General features: G+C 40.0%; 1 protein-coding gene across 2 annotated transcripts in view; it reads right to left on the bottom strand.

Moving 5' to 3' along the window:
• Positions 1–3,470: 3,470 nt before the first annotated feature.
• Positions 3,471–20,855, bottom strand: part of gna11b (guanine nucleotide binding protein (G protein), alpha 11b (Gq class)) — a 47,338-nt gene continuing 29,953 nt past the window's right edge. For both annotated transcript variants that reach the window (XM_058418369.1, XM_058418370.1), the window contains exons 3-7: positions 19,220–19,374; positions 15,523–15,651; positions 10,976–11,105; positions 10,253–10,406; positions 3,471–9,124 (exon numbers count right to left, since the gene is read on the bottom strand). In XM_058418369.1, coding sequence (XP_058274352.1) covers positions 8,934–9,124; positions 10,253–10,406; positions 10,976–11,105; positions 15,523–15,651; positions 19,220–19,374 — 759 coding nt within the window. In that variant the 3' untranslated portion in view covers positions 3,471–8,933. The remainder of the gene's footprint in view (positions 9,125–10,252; positions 10,407–10,975; positions 11,106–15,522; positions 15,652–19,219; positions 19,375–20,855) is intronic.

The raw sequence follows: 20,855 nt of genomic DNA, 5'->3' as shown, positions 1-20,855 counted from the left end.
GGGGAAAACAAATTTGGGCTGGTTTTTGATGCAACTGGTGGGTTTTTATTTTTTGATCATAGACATGATATTTTGTTAATTTTCCATTCAAACGAACTTCAGAATAAAGTATAATGTGTAATTTTGACGTTTTAATAATATGGGTTAGATTAGTTGTGGTTGCTCAAGTGGTTAAGGCTCTGGGTCGTTGACTGGAAGATCAGGGTTCAAGCCCCAACACCGCCAAGCTGCCTCCATTGGGCCCTTGAGCAAGGCCCCCAACTCACCCTGCTCCAGGGGCGCTGCATCATGGCTGACCATGTGCTCTGACCCCAACCCCCAAGGATGAGAAGAAAGAATTTCACTGTCCAGTAATGTATATGTGACTAATAAAGACAACTTAACTTTATTTAACTTTAGCCAATAAACTTCAGGAGAGTCCTGTCCAGTCAGACTTCAGTCATGATTGGTGGGTTGTTGTAATCGTTAAGCCAATATCACATAGTGACATAGTGTTTTTTATCATCATCATCATCAATCATCATCATCATCATCATGCCAAAGTGGTGTAAATATAGAAAGTCCTACCGAAAAGATTGGGAGACCTATAATATGGATAATATTTCAAGAGATGTTCTCATCAGCAGTAGTGGTGTTATGGGGATGCAGAGTATGCTGGGCATATGGGCCCCGGACGCTAGGGGGCTCCAAATCACGACTTTGGTCAATAATTAAAAAAAAAAAAAAGAATAATATTAATTATATTTTTTTCGATAGATAGAAGCACTTTTATGTATTAAAGTTAAAACTGAAACGAAAATTAAAACTTCTAAAAATTCGGATGTCATGTTTGATAATTAAACAAAACGTATACAGGTAGCTAACGTAGTGTGTGTGTCTAAATAGTTCCCTTTGCACTAACCCATTTGTTTTGGGTTTTCTGTTTGTATTAGTTATCACAGTATGCATTTTGGGCTGGACAGGTTTTAAGCTGTAGTTGTGGCTGGAAATCTTCAGTCCAATCTGGCAACCCTGTCCACTGGCAGATTTCTTTGCTTTCCCCTCCCCTGTATCAATAAATGCTAAAGATCTGAACAAGAGCAAGTTTCAAAATGAGTAGAAATGCTTGGAAAGGTGTTTAATAATTTAACAATCCGGTGTATTGTCATTTAGAATCGGCAACACTTGATACATTTGACTTTGCTAAGAAGTAATCCTTGCAATGTTTCTAGCTTATGATTTTTAAAAGCGATGTCAGTAATAAAATGAATAAAATGATAAAATATTGCTATGCCACTAAATGAACACAGCATTAGCCTGTGCTTTACTATGCATGCATTTCATTCATACATTTGTGTAATGTGACCCAGAATATGATGATGATGATGATGATGATGATGTTGGTTTGGGGAGATGTGGCCCTGATAGGGAAGATGCTTCATTTTTTGGAATTTTCCACTGTGTCTGTTAAGACAGAATGGCTTTAGAAAGAAATCTAAAGCAAAATAAAAAATATTTAACTTAATTTATAATTCAGTTAAGCTTTTAAAATCATATTTGTGTAGAATTTATGTAGGCAACATGTAGCTTGGCTTTATAGTTGAGGTGGTTGATTAGCTTTCTGTGAAAATGTATGCTAGCTCTGCTAAGACGTTTGAGGGGAAACTATATGCTTAAAGTTGACTTTTTTTCCCCTAAAAAATAACACAAAGGAGATAATTTTTAAAAAATGTAAATATAAAACAATTATATATACATGTATACTTAATATAAGATAATTATATATGCTATAAGTATACACCGATCAAGCATAACATTATGAGCACTGACAGATGAAGTGAGTAACACTATCTCCTCATCATGGCACCTGTTAGTGGGTGGGATATATTAGGCAGCAAGTGAACATTTTGTCCACAAAGTTGATGTGTTAGAAGCAGGAAAAATGGACAAGCGTAAGGATTTGAGCGAGTTTGACAAGGCCCAAATTGTGATGGCTAGACGACTGGATCAGAGCATCTCCAAAACTGCAGCTCTTGTGGGGTGTTCCCGGTCTGCAGTGGTCAGTATCTATCAAAAGTGGTCCAAGGAAGGAACAGTGGTGAACCGGTGACAGGGTCATGGGCAGCCAAGGCTCATTGATGCACGTGGGGATGCTCAAATTGCTGAAGAAGTTAATGCTGGTTCTGATAGAAAGGTGTCAGAATACACAGTGCAGGACGAGTCAGGGCTGTTTTGGCAGCAAAAGGGGGACCAACACAATATTAGGCATAATATTATGCTTGGTCAGTGTAACTGTTACTGTTCTAGTTAGTTCTTCTAGACTTCACGTTTTCTTTAACATCTCTGGAGTCAAGTAAACTCTAACCTTGCAATTGATTCTTTTTAACCCACATTTTATTGTCTATAGCCGGGAAAATGTATTTGATTCAAGCTTATTAGCTTCACTGACATACATATTATCTTCTAATATTCGTATGATTATGTATAACTAGTCTTCATGCATATAAAATGTGTGGGTATATGTTTGGTAAGAAATACTTTTCCATAAAGATTGTTATATTGGCTATGCCTAGTGCTTTTACAATGATTGATCAATTTTCCCTCTTTTATTAGCTTCAAAAACAGTTCGCTTTCCTCCCATAGACAGCTCTCTGGTCTTTATGCTGGTTTATCTTTTTTGAAATGAAGTCATCACAAGCAAAACCCAGTGTTTAAAAACCAAGAGTCACCTGACAATCACATGTTCTTATGTATAGAAGACTGTGTAATGTATTATGTTCAAACATTCTCTAGTCATTTATTTCAAATTAGGGACACCTTAAACCTTGAAAAGTCTTCTTTAAAAGTTTCAAAACTCTTGTTATTGATTGGCAGAACAATCACAAAATGGAATGGAAATAGACATCACTGGAATTGTTACCATTTGATTAACACAACTTTTGAAGGTGACAAAGATTAGTAAAACAACAAAAAGCAGACAAGTTGGTTCCAAATGTATTAACCCACTTGCTCCATGCTTGATAGAAGCACATTTGACCGCATTTCCAGCTACAGGTCTTCAGAGATATGGCTAGATAAGCTTTGCACATCTGGATCCTAATATCCTTCTTGCTCGAGCGCCATCAGACCGGACGGAGACTGTTGGTGAAGAGTAGATTCTCAGTTCTTGGTTTTGAACCACTCGAGTGTCCAGTGTAGCTTTGACTGTGTGTTAAGGTCATGGTCATCTTGAACTTTTAGTCTGAAATTCTATTGTGGGGCTGAACAGGTCTTACACCATGTTTGGCGCCATCCATCATGAAGAAAAGCAGCATCCCTACAACACGATGCTCCCACCACCACGCTTCACTGCGGATGATTTTCACCACATGGTAAAGATGATTTGTGTTAAAGCCAACAAGAGAAATGTTCACCTATGAATCAAAGTCAAGGAAAGAAAATCACACAGGACTGCTACGAAGTCAAAAGACAACAGGAAAAAGGCAGCAAAGTATAGGAACAAATTTATTTCAATTTAAAACAGATACTTTCTTTTTTACTTTTTTTTTTTTCAATAGATTTTTTTAGAAGGCGGTTATGAAAATCTTTTCCATGTTTGAATGAGGTTCAGGCAACAGTGGTTGAAATGAATCAATACAAATAAAGACGAAAACAAAAAAAACAAACAAACAAAAAAATATATGGCGAGAATGCTGTAAATCAATATCCAATATGATCCCTCGCCTTGAGGGCTTTAATATTAATATTAATATTTTCTTAGCCCATAAATTCCAACCCCAACACAGAGCACATGCATTTTAAAAATGACAATTTATTAAAAAACAAAAAAGAACAGCAGTTTTATCTTAAATCTTAAATCTAGAATAAATTTCATTGTGTTTTTCTCTCATATATATGTATATATATATATATATATATATATATATACACACACATAGTTTCAGTTGGGTTTTAAAAAGGGGACTGTCGTGTCTCAGGGTTCGGTCCTCGTTGGATTTGGACAGACAGTTGGCACTTTATATAAAGTCAGTGTCCATGGAAGGGATTGGCACATGATATAATACAACATTTACATCCGGTGTCATGGGGGAAACAACAAAAAGAAAAGGAAAGGGGATATGCCACTCTCCATCATCTTTGCCGAGAGATTGAGGGGAAAAATGACTTCAATGGCGTCTAGAAAACGGCGAGGAAAATAGAAGCCACTTCCATGATGAGAATTTTAAAGTACTAGCCTGCAGTAGTAGTGTCACTATATAAAACATTACCGACTTGTTCCTCAGCATGGAGAATTACTCGTATGAATCACACACACACACACACACCGTACCACTTTCTCTTGTGCTAATGTATTTCTCACCTTCTATACCCGGGTGTAAACCGTGATTCATGCTTAAAAACTCATCTCAGGCACTCTGATGATACAGAAATGCTAAATAACTACTGCATGATGTTAGCCAATACTGCATTCTAAGAGTTTGGGATTATATATATATATATATATATATATATATATATATATATATATATATATATATATATATATATATATATATATATATAGGAAATGACAAAATAAAATAAAAAGACCAGAAAGATTCTTAATCAGTAATCTGCTTCACAATACACTGTGCTGTGTTTGTGCTTTCTTGCGTCGTGACACTGAAAATGCCCCAAAAATATCTCATCGAGGTAGACATTTTCCTAAAGAACGCTGTGCAGATGAGTTTAAAAAAAATAGTAAATACTTTTCCACTGATTTTCATTTAATGATGATCGCAAACGGAATCTGTTCCATCAATTCCAGAGGTCTTAAGTACTTGGACTTGCTCTTTCAAAAAGGGGCTTTGGAAGTTTTAGTGGGAGGAGAAAAATAAAACAACAACAAGGATGAAAAAGAAAGTGCATTTAAAATAATCAGACCATTAACATGTCTTAAGAGTCTCCATAGGACAAGCATGTCCATCCATTACAATCAATGGTTTTTTTTTATTCCTCCCCCAACAAATACATATTCCTAGCTTTGTCATCCTGAGACTTCTGGCTGTATTGCAATACACGTATTGACGTTAAATCTTAGAAACTAATCACAGATATAGTGTGTATGATAGCTATACGAAGACGAGGGATGCAGATTCATAATTCGTACATTTTCGGGGTGATTCGTTTTTGTGTAATCTTACTCTGGAGAGATTCATTAAAATACTGGTTTTATTTATTAATTTTTTTTTACTTCTAAATGACCAATACTGGACTATTGAGCTCTTCCTTATTCAGGAAGGTCAGATTTCAGCTTTGCCTAATGGAGATTTCACCACCTCCAAATGAATTGTAGACTTATACACTGATTTGCTAAAAGGTGTGTGTGTGTGTGTGTGTAAGTAAAAAAGCAAGAGCAAAACTTTCCTTAATGTATGTACATTATTGACCAGAACGCAAAATGTCTGCTGCTTGTTCACGTCCTCAGAAGCTCTCAGACAGTACAGACCTCAAATCTACTGAAGGATCGTGTTTTTTATCGTTCTGGCCTTCTGTCTTTTCTAGATTTGTACATTTTGAAGGTAAAGTGGACTTGAGACATGGTCCTCATGTCGGTGTGGATGAATTCAATTCGATTCGATTTTATCTGGATGGCCCTTTAAACAACGGACACTGCCGCAAAGCAGCTTTACAGGAAGATATAAATTGTACCATTTTAAATGCATGTCTAATTCGCTAAACTGGACAGAAGGATGTTTTCGGATGACACAAAGCTTTCAATCCTTCATAAAAAATATGCAGGTGAGCAATGAATTAAGTATAAACCGACCTTTTGCATAAAATGAATAAAGCAGAAAAGTTTTAGTGTATTGAGAAACAGTAAAGCAAGGGGGGGTGGAAAAAGTGGAAAATGCTACTGTTCTGAACACATGTGAAATTCAGGGCTACATGAAGATGCTGTCCATGCTTCACTTTAGATTTATTTAGCACTAGGGAATTCGGAAACTTCTAGAAACACTGCCAGGATTAATGCACAAGGCAAGGTACCGCATCTTTAATAACAGTGTTGAGTTTCTATACTCGTGTGTATATATATATCTCTATATACCGATCAGGCATAACATTATGACCACCTGCCTAATATTACTGCCAAAACAGCCCTGACTCGTCGAGGCATGGGCTCCACTAGATCCCTGAAGGTGTTCTGTGGTATCTGGCACCAAGATGTTAGCAGCAGATCCATTAGGTCCTGTAAGGATACCTGCAGTTTTGGAGATGCTCAGATCTCCAAGCCATCACGATTCAGCCCTTCTCAAATCCTTACGCTTGTCCATTTCTCCTGCTTCTAACACATCGACTTTGAGGACAAAATGTCCACTTGCTGCCTAATATCTCCCAGGTGCCATGATGAAGAGATAATCAGTCTTATTCACTTCAGGTCATAATGTTATGCCTGATCATTTGTAGTTTGGGACTCTCAGCTTTCCCTCCATGTTAGCTCTGCCTCTTTTGTTAATACTTTTAAGTCTAGTTTAATTTTTTATTTATTCTATAACGTTCAAATGAGCATAAACTCATTATTATACTGGGTTTAATTCTTTTATCTGTATGTCTCTAATGATGCTGCCTTTAATAGTACTGCACTTTGGTCAACCCCTGCTGCATTAAAAGTGCTTTATAAATACTCGAACTTAAAATGGAGGGGATGAGATGCACCTTGCTCCTTTGAGCATGTAAGACGTTTCTCACGGCGCCTCTTCACCTGCCCACGTGTGATGTGAGGATTTTCTTTTTAGCCCTTGATGATAAAATATGAAAGGAGACCTGTTTTATCCTTCTATCAGCTCGTCCTTTTGTACGATGAGAACATGCTGCAAAGTGATTAGATCGGAAAAGAAATCGTACACGTTAAGATGTATCTATCGGTCCTAAAAACCCATTCCTTTCCTCGAACATCACATAGAAATTTACTAAAAATAAAGAAAAGAAAATCTGCATACTGTGAAAAAAATTGCCAATTAATTTTAAGGAAAAGTTGTGATAAGAGCTAATATAGATTTAATAAAGTTTTGTACAGCAGAAAAAGACCCCACCGACTTCAAAACTGGTCGATAAATTAGATAAATAAACACTTCTATTTATTTATTTAGATCATTCCCCTTCTTGAAATCCTTTTCATATCTTTAGATACTGCAAAATAAGAACATTCGCACCCTGGTGCTCGTGGTTTTCTCGAGATTTCTCACGCTATTGCTCATAACTGCTTCCTTATACGGCTATGCGCATGTCTTCGGGAATAATCGTAGTGAAGAAAGAAAGACAGAAGGGGGGGGGGAATAAAAAATAAAAATAAATCACAGTATCAATAATATCATAATTCATAAGAAACCAACCGAAACCGTACACAATTACGAAGTAAATTTTTTTTTTCCTTTTTGCCAAAGATACTGTACCACAGACTTTTTTTTTTTATTTTTTTTTTTTTACATAAGCAATAAAGTGTATACGTATTTACAAATATAAATATACACAATCAATGAACTTGCGACTTCCTGCCCCCCCCATACACTTTTCACTTCGCTTCACACTAGCTCCTGACCCTGAACAAAGCTAAATGAACGTACGTGTCCACAAATTCTTATTTCACAAGATGTCTCTGTGTTTTAAAAAGAAAGAAAGAAAGAAAGAAAAAACGTAAACAAATAAAAGAACATGTGCGTCAGGCCACTGCTTGGTGGTGATATCGAATAATCTGGAGTATTACTGAGTGCGCTGCTGTTTTTCTCTTTAAAAAGTCTAGTCATGCAAAAAGTACGGTACCGGCGACCGATTTTGAAAGAGAAAGTGTGTATAAGGGAAAAATGCAAGCAGAAGAAAAAAAAAATCCTTAAAATGAATACAGGAAAGAAGTGATGGAGCATCTTAACCTGTGTGGATACCTACCGAGTCAAAATCTGTACTACACACTGATAAATCCAGATAATCCTTAAAAAAAAATAAAATAATTCAGATTCTTACCCATCTTTGATTGAGGATGCTGTCATACTTCATGTGATGAGAGCAGTAGCTATAGTAACCTATCGTTAAAATGAGCGATGTTACGCCGATTCGCCTCCTCTTCGTTCTGGTGTTACGTCCTCCCCCACCCCATTCCCCCATCCCTGTTTACAATGCTCAGAAAGTTTACATTCATAGATGTGAGGTGAAGACTCGCCTCGCACCACCCATCGAACCCACCTTAAAAAAAAAAACCCCAAAACAACCCCTTTGGATTCTCGACTCCTCTGAAAACATGTAAGGGAGCCATTCGGAACTTCTAGCACCACAGCGCTTGTCCTTGTGTCCGGGTGTGAATAAGGTGAGACTTGCTTTTTTTGAAATTTTTTCCCCCCTTTTTCACTAGCAGGGTGATAGAACCGGAAAAAAGGAAGAAAAAATAAAAGATCCATCCATCCATCGAGGCAGGCAGGCGGGCAGAATGGAGATGTGAATGGAGAAGCAGAAGGAGAAGTGAGAGATGTCGAATTCCAGTTTCCGCGAGCGTCGCTGTCGATAAATGCGATATCGTCTGATCGATTCTGCCCTTTCTGACGTTTTCAAACATGTATATATATTTAACGAGAATGAGAACGAGAAGTCTGTGTCTATAACCCCGCCCCGGTCATCAAATCTGATCTGAAAAAATTCTCAACGGTCCAACAATGGAAAAAGAGGGAGGGAGGGAGGGAGGGAGGGATAGAAGGAAGGGAGAGCTTGGACACGAGCTGCCGACGAGAGAAAGTGGACAGGCTTTGGCAAAACGGACAGAAGATAAAAGCAGGAAAGATCTGGAACACCCTCAAATTGCTGGACGAAAAACAAAAACAGGAGGCTGGAAAACAAAGTGGACCGTTGGTAATTTAGTGTGTTGTGTGTGTCGTGTGTGTGTGTCTGTTCTGTGCTGAAGTATGAGAGCAGTCTCCGGCGATGGCAGCCTACACCAGGTTGTACTCTTTGAGGTTGAGCTGCAGGATGGTGTCCTTCACGGCGGCGAAGACGAAGCGGATGTTCTCCGTGTCTGTGGCGCAGGTGAAGTGCGAGTAGATGATCTTGTCGCTGTCGGGGTTCAGATCCACAAACATCTTCAGGATGAACTCCCGCGCTGCTTGTGCGTCCCGCTGAGGCCCTGCAAGAGGAAGACGCCGGAACGGGAATGTTAAAGAAAGCGCTACTCAAGAGCTGATGTGACCCTTTAACACAAACTTCAGATATGAAGTGAGAAAAATAAGTGATCAGTTTATTTCCAGATAACGAAGGATTCTGTATTAAACCTTTAATAGACCCATTTGTATTGGTGTGAAGGTTTACAGATTAAAACATACACCAGAACTCTCCCTGAAATATACACTGATCAAGCATAACATTATTTTAAGGTTATTACTGTGGCTTCTTTCAGCAGGATAATGCGCCGTACCACGAGGCAAAAATGGTTCAGGAATGGTTTGCTGACCACAACAACGAGTTTGAGGTGTTGACTTGGCCTCCAAATTCCCCAGATCTCAGTCCAATCGAGTGTCTGTGGGACGTGCTGGACAGACAAGTCCGATCCATGGAGGCCCCACCTTGCAACTTACAGGACTTAAAGGATCTGCTGCTAACGTCATAGTGCCAGATACCACAGATGCACACCTTTAAGGATCTAGTGGAGTCCATGTCTCGTCAGGTCAGGGCTGTTTTGGTAGCAAAACGGGGACCAACACAATATTAGACAGGTGGTCATAATTTTATACCTGATCGGTGTAACTTCACCCTATTCGATGCTCATTTCAGATCACTCAATTTTAGAAACCCATCTATCTACTGTACTGCTTATCCCACACAGGATAATCTCAGTAACCGGTCAAAAGATGGGGGACACCCCTGGCCAAGGTGCCAAGCCATAACAGGGCACAATCACACACATCAGATCATTTAGAGAAGCCAATCAGCCTACAGGTCTTTAGGAGAGGAGACCAGAGTACTTCGAGGAAACCCCTAAAGCATGTGGAAAACATGCAAACTCAAACACAGGGCAGAGGTGGGAATCAAACCCTGAACCCCAGACATGGGAGGCAAATGTGTTAACCACTAAGCCACCACCTTAGAAGGCATACTGTAGATACAAGAACATACATAAATAGAATCCCTGATATTTATGAAAGAAAAAAGATTTAAATGTAATGCGATAAATGTTCAATGAAGTTCGCATGCTGTATGTTGGCTATTGGTGCACTTCTTTTGTAACTTAATAATACAATTTCCAATTATTCTGTACCATCAAACTCTGGGAAGTAGTCGACCAGGTGGGAGTAGGAAATCTTCTCCTCCAGGAGGTCCTTCTTATTGAGGAAGAGGATGACCGAGGAGTTCTGGAACCACGGATATGTGATTATCGTCCTGAAAAGCGCTTTACTCTCCTCCATACGATTCTGAGAAGAAAGGGATGGCTCATTAGTACTGACAGCTTTATAGTCAATGATCAGCGATTAAAACCCTGACAAAGAACCTTTATTTTAAGAGGATTCAAAAGTAAACACTGCAATCACTGCTTGCCGACATTCAGAAAGCACTTCCTGTGCCAACACGCTGCTCTGTATACTGTATATAAATGATTACTCATTGTTATGTATGGCAGTGAATCATGCCTCTAGGACTATAATGGAATAGGATACAAGTTTTATAGTGCTTTATACGACAGTGTCCGACATCATGGATGTCTTAATCTTCAGTAACCAGGAGTGACAGTGGCAGAAGAAACAAGCCATGTATAAGCATTTGCTGAAAAGTTAACGCAGTTGTTGAAACTGTAACCACTACAACCAGTGTAAGTCACTTATTACTTAGCTGGCAATGTTGACATTACTGTGTTGGCTTCATGTTTGCTCTGTACTTCTGAACACTACAGCGGTTTGGTCAAATGCATTCAGCACTAAAGCAACATAAATTAGATTATTTAAATCTACACAAACTGTTATGTACTAAGCTACGCGTGTCTCACCTCGTTGTCGGACTCCACCAGCACCTGGTCGTACTCGCTCAGAGCCACCAGGAACATGATGGACGTGACGTTCTCGAAGCAGTGGATCCACTTCCTGCGCTCAGACCTCTGCCCACCAACATCCACCATTCTGAGAGCAGGAAGGATAATAATAACAACAGGCTTAAAATGACCACCATAAGCATGATTACTTCTAGTTACAGGTGACAAAATCTACACTTGTCTTTCAAACTGCTGCTATACAGAAGTGGATATGTTTACAGGAACCCTCTATGTTTACAGTTCTCCTATTCTGCACACTGTACTGTATAACATACAGAATGAATACTGGTCATTGCTATTTTGTGCATCTGTCCTGTATTGTCTGTTTGCACTAGGCTGCACACAATGCACTTTATGTAGCTAGGACAACTTACTTTCAGTCCTTAGCTCTGTGTTGTTATGTACACCGATCAGGCATAACATTATGAACACTGACAGGTGACGTGAATAACACTGATGATCTCCTCGTCATGGCACCTGTTAGTGGGTGGGATATATTAGGCAGCAAGTGAACATTTTGTCCTCAAAGTTGATGTGTTAGAAGCAGGAAAAATGGACAAGCGTAAGGATTTGGGCGAGTTTGACGAAGGGCCAAATTGTGGATCAGAGCATCTCTAAAACTGCAGCTCTTGTGAGGTGTTCCCGGTCTGCAGTGGTACGTATCTATCAAAAGTGATCCAAGGAAGGAACAGTGGTGAACCGGTGACAGGGTCATGGGCGGCCAAGTCTCAGTGATGCACGTGGGGAGCGAAGGCTGGTTCGTGTGATCCGATCCAACACTGTTGTTCAAATTTCTGAAGAAGTTAATGCTGGTTCTGATAGAAGGGTGTCAGAATACACAGTGCATGACGGGTCAGGGCTGTTTCGTCAGCAAAAGGGGGACAGGCACAATATTAGGCAGGTGGTCATAATGTTATGCCTGGTCAGTGTGAGCCATTTATTTATTTTGTAGCATTATTGAGAATATGGATGGACAGATGATTGGATAGATGTTTGTGTGGATGGAGAAATAGATGGATAAATGAATGGTCAGTGTAGCTCTGTGTTGCTTTCTGTAGCACCAGGGTCCTGGAGAAACACTGTTTCATTTCACTGTGTACTGCATCAGCTATATATATCGTTGATATGACAATAAAAGCTTCATTAATTGACAACTTTAACCATTATAAACTGATTAGAATAAATAATAATACAGAAGAAATAAGATGGTGCATCTCTATGTTCCTACGAGCCCATGTTTCTCAGTGTTACATGCACCATGCACATGTGTGTGTGTGTGTATGTGTGTTTCTGCCAGATTTTAAAAATCATCTTTAACATCTGTATTCTGTAAAGTTGCCTGCACATGCCTGGTCTCTTGGTACTGATGAGTGTTTTATATCAGAGCACATGGAGGAACCTGAAGCAGCACAGCTCTAGTTAGGAAAAGAAATGAAATAATACGAGGAACAAACTTGAGTAGAAGTGACAATCTAAAAAAAAATCTAACAATTATAACCGTGAAGGCAAGAACAAAGGAATGGATGCACTCTGAAATTGGAGAACAGGAATGAAGACTTGGGGGGGGGCAGGAAGTGAGATTATGAGAAAAGAAGGAAAGTAATGATGTGATGATTTGAACTTAATTTGAACTTCCTCTTCACATCAGCATGCTGTCTGTTCTATTAGAGGCATTGATCCAGTGAAGGAACTACAGGTCTATTCAGACAGGATTAATCTTGGACCTGGGTTTGAACTTCCTCTTGATGTAGTCTTCTCTGTCGGAGATTACGTCTACGTGTGAATTTGGGATAATTCTACAATTTGCAGGTGTTTCTCTGTGATTTTATCTTCATCCGGATCAGATCTACTGCCCTGAGAAAATTACAGACCAAATTACTGCTGCTGTTTGACCAAACTCGGCGCTGGATAATTTTAGTTCTGTCCAGAATGACACCTCTGTGATTTTGTTACTTGCTGCATTCAGTTGTCTAGCATGATAGCATCATCAAAAGGGCTATTATAATGTCCACTAAAGATACAACAGCCACTGAGACAAGAGAGAGAGAGAGACACACAAAAAGAGAATGAGACAGTAAGACAAAAAGAAAGTGATTGAGGGAGACAGAGAGTGAGACAAAAAGAGAGTGAAACAGTAAGACAAAAGGAGAGTGACGGAGAAAGGCTGAACGTGAGACAGAGTGAGAGAGTGAGACAAAAAGAGAGTGAAACAGTAAGACAAAAGGAGAGTGATGGAGAAAGGCTGAACGTGAGACAGAGAGTGAGAGAGTGAGACAAAAAGAGAGTGAAACAGTAAGACAAAAGGAGAGTGATGGAGAAAGGCTGAACGTGAGACAGAGAGTGAGAGAGTGAGACAAAAAGAGAGTGAAACAGTAAGACAAAAGGAGAGTGATGGAGAAAGGCTGAACGTGAGACAGAGAGTGAGACAAAAAGAGAGTGAAACAGTAAGACAAAGTGAGACAGAGACAGAGAGTAAGAGAGTGAGACAAAAAGAGTGACAGAGAGAGACAGAAAGAGAGACAGACAGTAAGACAAAAAGAGAGTGAAAGAGACAGAGAGACAGAGACAGTGAGAAAGAGGAACAAAAAGAGACTGACAGAAAAAGAAAGATATACAGAGACAGAGAGAGTGAGGCAGAGACATACAGAGAGCAAGAGAGACAGAGAGAGCGAGAGAGAAAGACAAAGAGTGAAAGAGAGACAGAGAGAAAGACCTACAGAGAGAAAGTGAGAGAGAGAGGGATACAGAGAGAGAGATACAGTGACAAAGAGAGAGAGAGAGACAAAAAGAAAGGCAGGCAGAGACAAAGAGAGAAAGGGAGGGAGACAGAGAGAGAGAGAGACAGAGAGAGCGAGAGAGAAAGACAAAGAGTGAAAGAGAGACAGAGAGAAAGACCTACAGAGAGAAAGTGAGAGAGAGAGGGATACAGAGAGAGAGATACAGTGACAAAGAGAGAGAGAGAGAGAGAGAGACAAAAAGAAAGGCAGGCAGAGACAAAGAGAGAAAGGGAGAGAGACAGAGAGAGAGATACAGTGACAAAGAGAGAGAGACAGAGAGATACAGTGACAGAGAGAGAGAGATGCAGGATGCAGAGACACACACAGACAGAGAGAGAGAGAGAGATTTTTTTTCAGTACACATCTTTAATTTTATCAGTTATCAGTTTGTCACTTCTATCTGGAACAGTCTATATTTTTCTGGATATTAATGAGACCAAAAAGGGCAAAATCCCCTCAGCTGGTTACACTACAGAGAATCTGTAACATGTGAACTCGTCTGTCTTAAAGACTTTTACTGTACAGAGTGTGTTGTGTAATATCAGTAGTAACACGAAGTGTAATAAATCGTTTACTTGTTTATATCATATCATATCATATCATATCTACTGCACACAGTGAGACGTGTATCTCATCACTGGAAAGAGGATGATTCATGCCTCCTAATAAATATAATTAGAAATGACCTGGCTAATGCATAAAGTGCTCCTGCGTTCTCATCCTGTGTGGACGCAGTTTCATCACGGAGTAGATGTTCTGATTAAAATCTCTCGAACCGGTGAGACGCTAATGCTATGCTGTAGACTGCGTCAGTGAATACCGTGGGTGTCGGTGTGATCTCGAGTGTCACTTAACCTACATAATCTCTTCTAGCAGAAATGAATTAGTCCCTATTTGTTTAGCTTCTCTGATCCAACGAGATCCAAAAAGCGCTCACCTAAACTATGTGTACAGATAGAGCAGAGAGAGAGGGAGAGAGAGAGAGAGAGAGAGAGAGAGAGAGAGACGGACGAGCGCCGAGGGCTAAATGGCAGGTTTTGGGGTGAACAGCGCCCCCGTGCAGCTCCACCGCTCCAGTCCTGAGCCAGCAGCCCACAGAGGGGCCTTTGATAAATGAGGCCCTCTAGGAGCGCCTGCCTAAAATAAAACTCCTTCACATCGGCCGTCCTCATTTCCTTCAGCCAGGGGCTCGCTGACCTACTTCCAAACACACACACACACACACACACTCCGTAATGTAGGACAAGCTGCTAAACTTCAGAACGGACACGGAGAGCGAGAGAGAAGGAGGAAGAGGAGACGGTTTTATGAACGGATGACCTACAAGACGATTCAAAGTTTTAAAAGCAGGCGACTGGACGGTTCTCATTCGGACCTCTAGGTTTCTTGTTTTACATTTTGAGCGTGCATGCTGACAGAAATGTATAACGTTCATCTGATTTATAAAATAATAAATAAAATAAAATTTCTTGGGAAGCCATATTTCTTTCACCAGACAAGGTTTGCAGGTTTTTGCAGCTCGATGTGGGGTGGGGGGGGGGGGATAAATAAATAAATAAATAAATAAAAAAAATAAAATAAAAAAAAAATCAATAGATCTGCAGCAAGGAAAGCTGTTGATTGATGTTGGGGTTCAGTTTGATCTTTTTAGGTCACTAAATCACAGACATCGATGAAGTAGAGCGTGATTTTAAATAAATAAAAAAATAAAGTAAAAAAGTCTTCTACCTGAAAATGATGCTTTGCAAGTCGAAAGGGTACTCGATGATGCCCGTGGTTGGGATTCGGACCCTGAGCACGTCCTGCTGGGTGGGCAGATAGCATGGCTCAGCGATGCGGTCCAGATCGGACAGATAGCTGTGAACGGGAGAGGAGAGAAACAGAGGAATATCGTGAAGAGCATTTACAGAACAATCAGCTGTGACTGCTTCACCAGCGAGGAGTTGAGGAGTCCGGTGCTGAAAGCATCTGTCCTGAGACGGTCCATTACACTGAGCTGAAGATCCACAGGGTGTGGAAATGTGAGCTATGATGAGATCATCTTGGAATCATGAAAAATTACGTCAAAAATAGGGGTGTAATGATGGGATGTTTTGGATTGAATTTTGGATTTAAAGGAGAAGTTTACTTCCAGAACAAAAATCTACAAATAATTTCCTCACCCCCTTATCATCCATGTGTTTCTTTCTTTAGTTAGATGTTTTTCAAGGAAAACATTTCAGGATTTTTCTCCATATAGTGGACTTCAATGGTGCCCGTGAGTTTGAACTTCCAAAATGCAGTTTAAATGTACGTACTGTGTAATCACGTCGGAAGGTCACGTGTGACGTAGGTGGAACTACAGACCCAGTGTTTAGGTAGCGGTCCTCCTTTCCCACACTAGTAAACACCGGGTCTGTAGTTCCACCTGTCACGCGTGACCTTCCGACGTGATTGCGTAGTACGTAACGTCACGGATGTGCATCCCAGAGCTAGTGCTAGACCAGCTTTTGTGGTTAAGAAATATACAATTTTTTATGTTTCTAAGAAAATGACCGATCGTTTCACTAGATAAGAGCCTTCTTCCTGTTACTCAAATTAGCCCTTCTCCTCATTATTGTTGAATAATTAACTCTAGGCTTCCTCCAGGTCTCTGTACACAGTTCGATTGTAAGATACTAAAAATGAATTCATGATTTTATAAATCACTGCTTTATGATCTTATTCAATTTCAATACAATTTTATTTCTAAAATGCGTTTAACATTTTAGAGAGACAGGATAGAAATGATACCTTAATGAATGTACTCCTATGGTTAGGGGGAAAAACATGAGGAAGAAACATAGAGAGGAACCAGATTCAAAAAGGACACCAGGAAATTCTCTAGAAACTCGAGTTTTAAGATGAACTCTACATTGTTGAAGTTAGAAACTGTTCACTGGTACAGCAGATTCAGTGTTATGGTATATACTGAATCGTATTGCTGCCATTTGGATCGTATCCTAGCAGTTTTATGGAATACATGACTGGACTATTTGGACACATCATATGACAATCTAAGGTTTACACTTCAGGCCGGAAGTAAAAGTTTTTCTTTAAATGCTTGTTGAACCTGCATCTAGTTACGTGATAATAATAATAATCCAGACAAGTACCTTTACTACTTTTTTGTAATCTAACGCTGCTGAAACGCTGCTGTAAAATTCTCTGACAAAAACTGTCTGGAAATTCAATCAATAAACTTATTGAGGCTATAAACCATACAATCTTTAGAACCAGATCCAGACAGCAGTGTGGAGACCGACAATTGTTAGTAGCCTTGAGACGCGTGTGTGTGTGTGTGTGTGTGTGTGTATAAGAGTGTGTGTATGTGTGAGTGTGGGTTCAATGCTGTAACAGTGTTGGTGAGGACATTCTCCAGGTCAAAAGGGTACTTTGGAGGTGGAACCCAGGTCTCAAGAACATTTATATAGCTGCAGGATGAAAGGTACATAGGTAAATGTATGTGGCAAAACCAACAAACACTCACACACACACACACACACACACACACACACACACACACACCTGAATAAACTTTAATACTGCATTTCCTTCATTTCACTGGGCCCAAGGACATCGTTTTGATTTGAACATTGTGGGTTGAAGTGTGAATAGGAAAAGTTTTAATTAAATAAAAAAAATTAACTAAAAAAAAATAACTAAAAAAAAAATGAATCCATTCATTCATCCATCCATCCAACAAACATCCATCCATCCAAATATCCAATCATCTGTCTATCCATATTCTCAATAATGCTACAAAATCAATAGCTCCTACATACACCGACCAGGCATAACATTATGACCACCTGCCTAATATTGTGTCACCGGTTCACCACTTGGTCCACTTTTGATAGATACTGACCACTGCAGACGGGGAACACCCCACAAGAGCTGCAGTTTTGGAGATGCTCTGATCCAGTCGTCTAGCCATCACAATTTGGCCCTCGTCAAACTCGCTCAAATCCTTACGCTTGTCCATTTTTCCTGCTTCTAACTTTGAGGACAAAATGTTCACTTGCTGCCTAATATATCCCACCCACTAACAGGTGCCATGATGAGGAGCTCATCAGTGCTATTCACTTCACCTGGCACTGCTCATAATGTTATGGCTGATCGGTGTATACTTCTGTTAATCATATGAATACTGGGTTCGGGGTTCTGATTGTTAGTTATGATTATTGGTGGGCTACCTCTCTTTCAACCCCCTGCAAACTCCACCCCTGACTGGACCATGCAAGTCAACTGAGCTTCATTTCATTCGTATTGAATGCGCTGCATCTCTAGCATAACTACATTATTTTCTTAATATATCAGTTCGTGCATTTATCATGAAGTAACTGACAGCAGCTAAGGTGATCCTGAGGCCATGTCTGTCGAGTTCTGATGAATACGTTGTCGGGAAGATGTATTTACATCATCGTACATATAAATGATTTTATGTCATATTCATTAACGAGCTGAATATGAATGGAGACCGAAATGTTTTGGAATCTCTGCTCAAGTATTATAATTATTAAAAAAAAAAAAAAAAAACAACAGTGTCTAGTATACATCAATGATCATGCTTCATCTTCAATTGGAGAGAAATGATCATAAAGCACGCGCGTTTCGTGAATAAACAACACCACGACAGCTGTCATGTGCGTCTGCACTGATAGCATAATCTGTCGGAGTGAAACGATCATAAAGCTGGATGTGAACTACGCTTTCCTGCTGTTGACGCATGTACTTTTTTTAAAAAAATAACTACAGCTGACTTTTTAACCTAGCCTGTTTACAAACGACCGCGATCTTGTTCACGCGTCACTAACCGCTTCAGATGAAACTGATAACTTGTAACGACAGCATTGTGTGAACTTCCTTCAGCGAGGAACTCTGCAATGTAGATAAACGTGTGGGCAGCCAATCAAGACTGCTGTATTTAAGATTGTATTCTTATTATTTTTGTTCCCAAGCAGCAAGAATCCTGGAAGTTTCTGTCACATGGCATGTAATACACACTTACTCAGGCAGGGGGCGCCGTTTTGTCTTTAGTCTTTCGTGCTGCTCTGGAATTCTGTACTGAGACAAAGGTTTATGACCCAGGACTGTGCCTGAGCATCACGGTTGGTGCAAGCTCATGAATTCATTGAACCCGTTTACATCCTACTTTGCTAAATCAATGCTACATTCAGACGCTGTGCCCCCGAGCGCTCCGATAATGAACAGAGGCTTTTCACTGAACCTTTACGTAAGATCAGATGGAGTTCAGAGAGTTTAAAACCTACTCAAGAACCATCAGTTTACTTCTATTAGTCATCAGTTTCACTTTCTCATTCATACACATTAATTATTACAGAAAACTCTTTTGTATAGCTTTAACGCTGGAGCTCACGTGTCTGGAAAGTGCGTGTAAACTCACTATTTAGTGGAATCGGAGAGCTGGTACTCTCGGCGGCGGTCGTAGGCTTCCTGGATGCCTGGATCTGACCACAGCATCTTAATGGCGCTAACGTAGGGCTGATCGAATGACGAGACCTTCTCGATGTCCACCTCCTTCACCAGCATGGCGTTGGCCTGTAGTTGAATCCCCAAAAAACAGGAAATGAACACAGCAGGAAAAAGGAGCAACATTTACAGAGTCTAACAAAATCCACGTTCCTCATAACCTACATATCTACAACAGAACTACTTAGGAGTGTAAGGACTTTATTTACAGAGCTGTTGATCCTCAGCTGTGCGCAGGGTAGCATCTCGATGACGTCCCCCAAAAGTAACGATTGTGTTCGATCTCATCTGGTAGAATGCTCTCAGGCAGGATTGCACTTGCTCTTCGTTTATTGAGGACAAATCAAAATTCCACCATTTTTCTTCTACAGTGTGACTTTGCCAAAAGAAGTGGCATTTGGGTGTGTAGGAAAAACATGGAGATGTTAGACCAAGGTCACCCTAGAACCTGTGAAAACCTGTGCTAGCCGACGAGACAGAAACTTAGGAACGGGATAAAAATTTCATCACAGACGTGAAGTCTGGCCGGTTGCAAAAGTTTGTGCTCAACGTCAAGGTGTTGTTTTATTTTTGTATTTTTTTTATTTCCTTCTTTTAATTGTCATGCCTGTGATTCTTCACTGCTCGTTTGAAGGAAGAGGAGGCTGGGAGTTTGGCTGCTGTTGGGTGGAAAATTACAGACTGATTACAGAGGCCGTGAGCGAGCAATAAAACAAAGATCAGCTTTGATTTCAGGTCGTCTTTATTATGACTTGGGCAGGTTGTAAAAGTAAAAAAAAAAAAAAAAAAAAAAAAGTTACCTCAGCTGTTAGTGAGGGTTTTGTGCGAGACTCGGTGTGCTGTTTAACTACCAAGTTTAAGCTGTGATGCTTTTGGGGAGTCAGAACGAGCGAGGATGTGTGGGGGACAATTAAATAAATAAACATCGTTTGATTTCGTATAAATAAAACAGTGGTACAAATTCTAGTATCAGTTCCTTCTTTTAAAGTGCATTTACATGAACTTTTGCTATATTGCTCATGGCTAAATGTCAGCTCGGGTTTATTATTACCCAGATTTTACTTGTGTAAAGCTATTCACAACTTATATAACACTGGGGTGGAGGCATTTCGTTTCAGGGAAATAAAGTCGGCTCTGAAGAGTATCACTTGTGCTCGTAGCGCGTGCACTTGAGGGATAATCGTAATTGCAGGCTTTGCTTTCTTTTTTTCTCTGTGGAGCGCCGGCGGGGTGTCGGTGCGGGGCAGGTGAAGCCAAGAGGAATAGAAAGTGCAGCCAAAAATGTTCCAGCGAGTCTAACTTGCTTTGAGTCGAGATGTTTGTGGTGCTGCTGCAGACCACATCCTCACTGAAGTACTGAGCAGCGAGTCTTCACATAACTTCACGTTAAAAAAAAAATTCAGTGTTCAATGAAGAAGCTTCAGAGGAAACATCGGGATGGAGGATTTTCACTCAGATCCGAATAAGTGAATAAGTGAACAGAACAGAAGTTGACTTCAATTCCAGTGACGTGAACTTTAATCATTAATCGAGATTTATTTTGTAGTTAA

Source organism: Hemibagrus wyckioides, linkage group LG20 (assembly GCF_019097595.1).
Source record: "Hemibagrus wyckioides isolate EC202008001 linkage group LG20, SWU_Hwy_1.0, whole genome shotgun sequence".
Classification (NCBI taxonomy): Eukaryota; Metazoa; Chordata; class Actinopteri; order Siluriformes; family Bagridae; genus Hemibagrus; species Hemibagrus wyckioides.
This window is presented reverse-complemented; position numbering and strand designations above follow the sequence as displayed.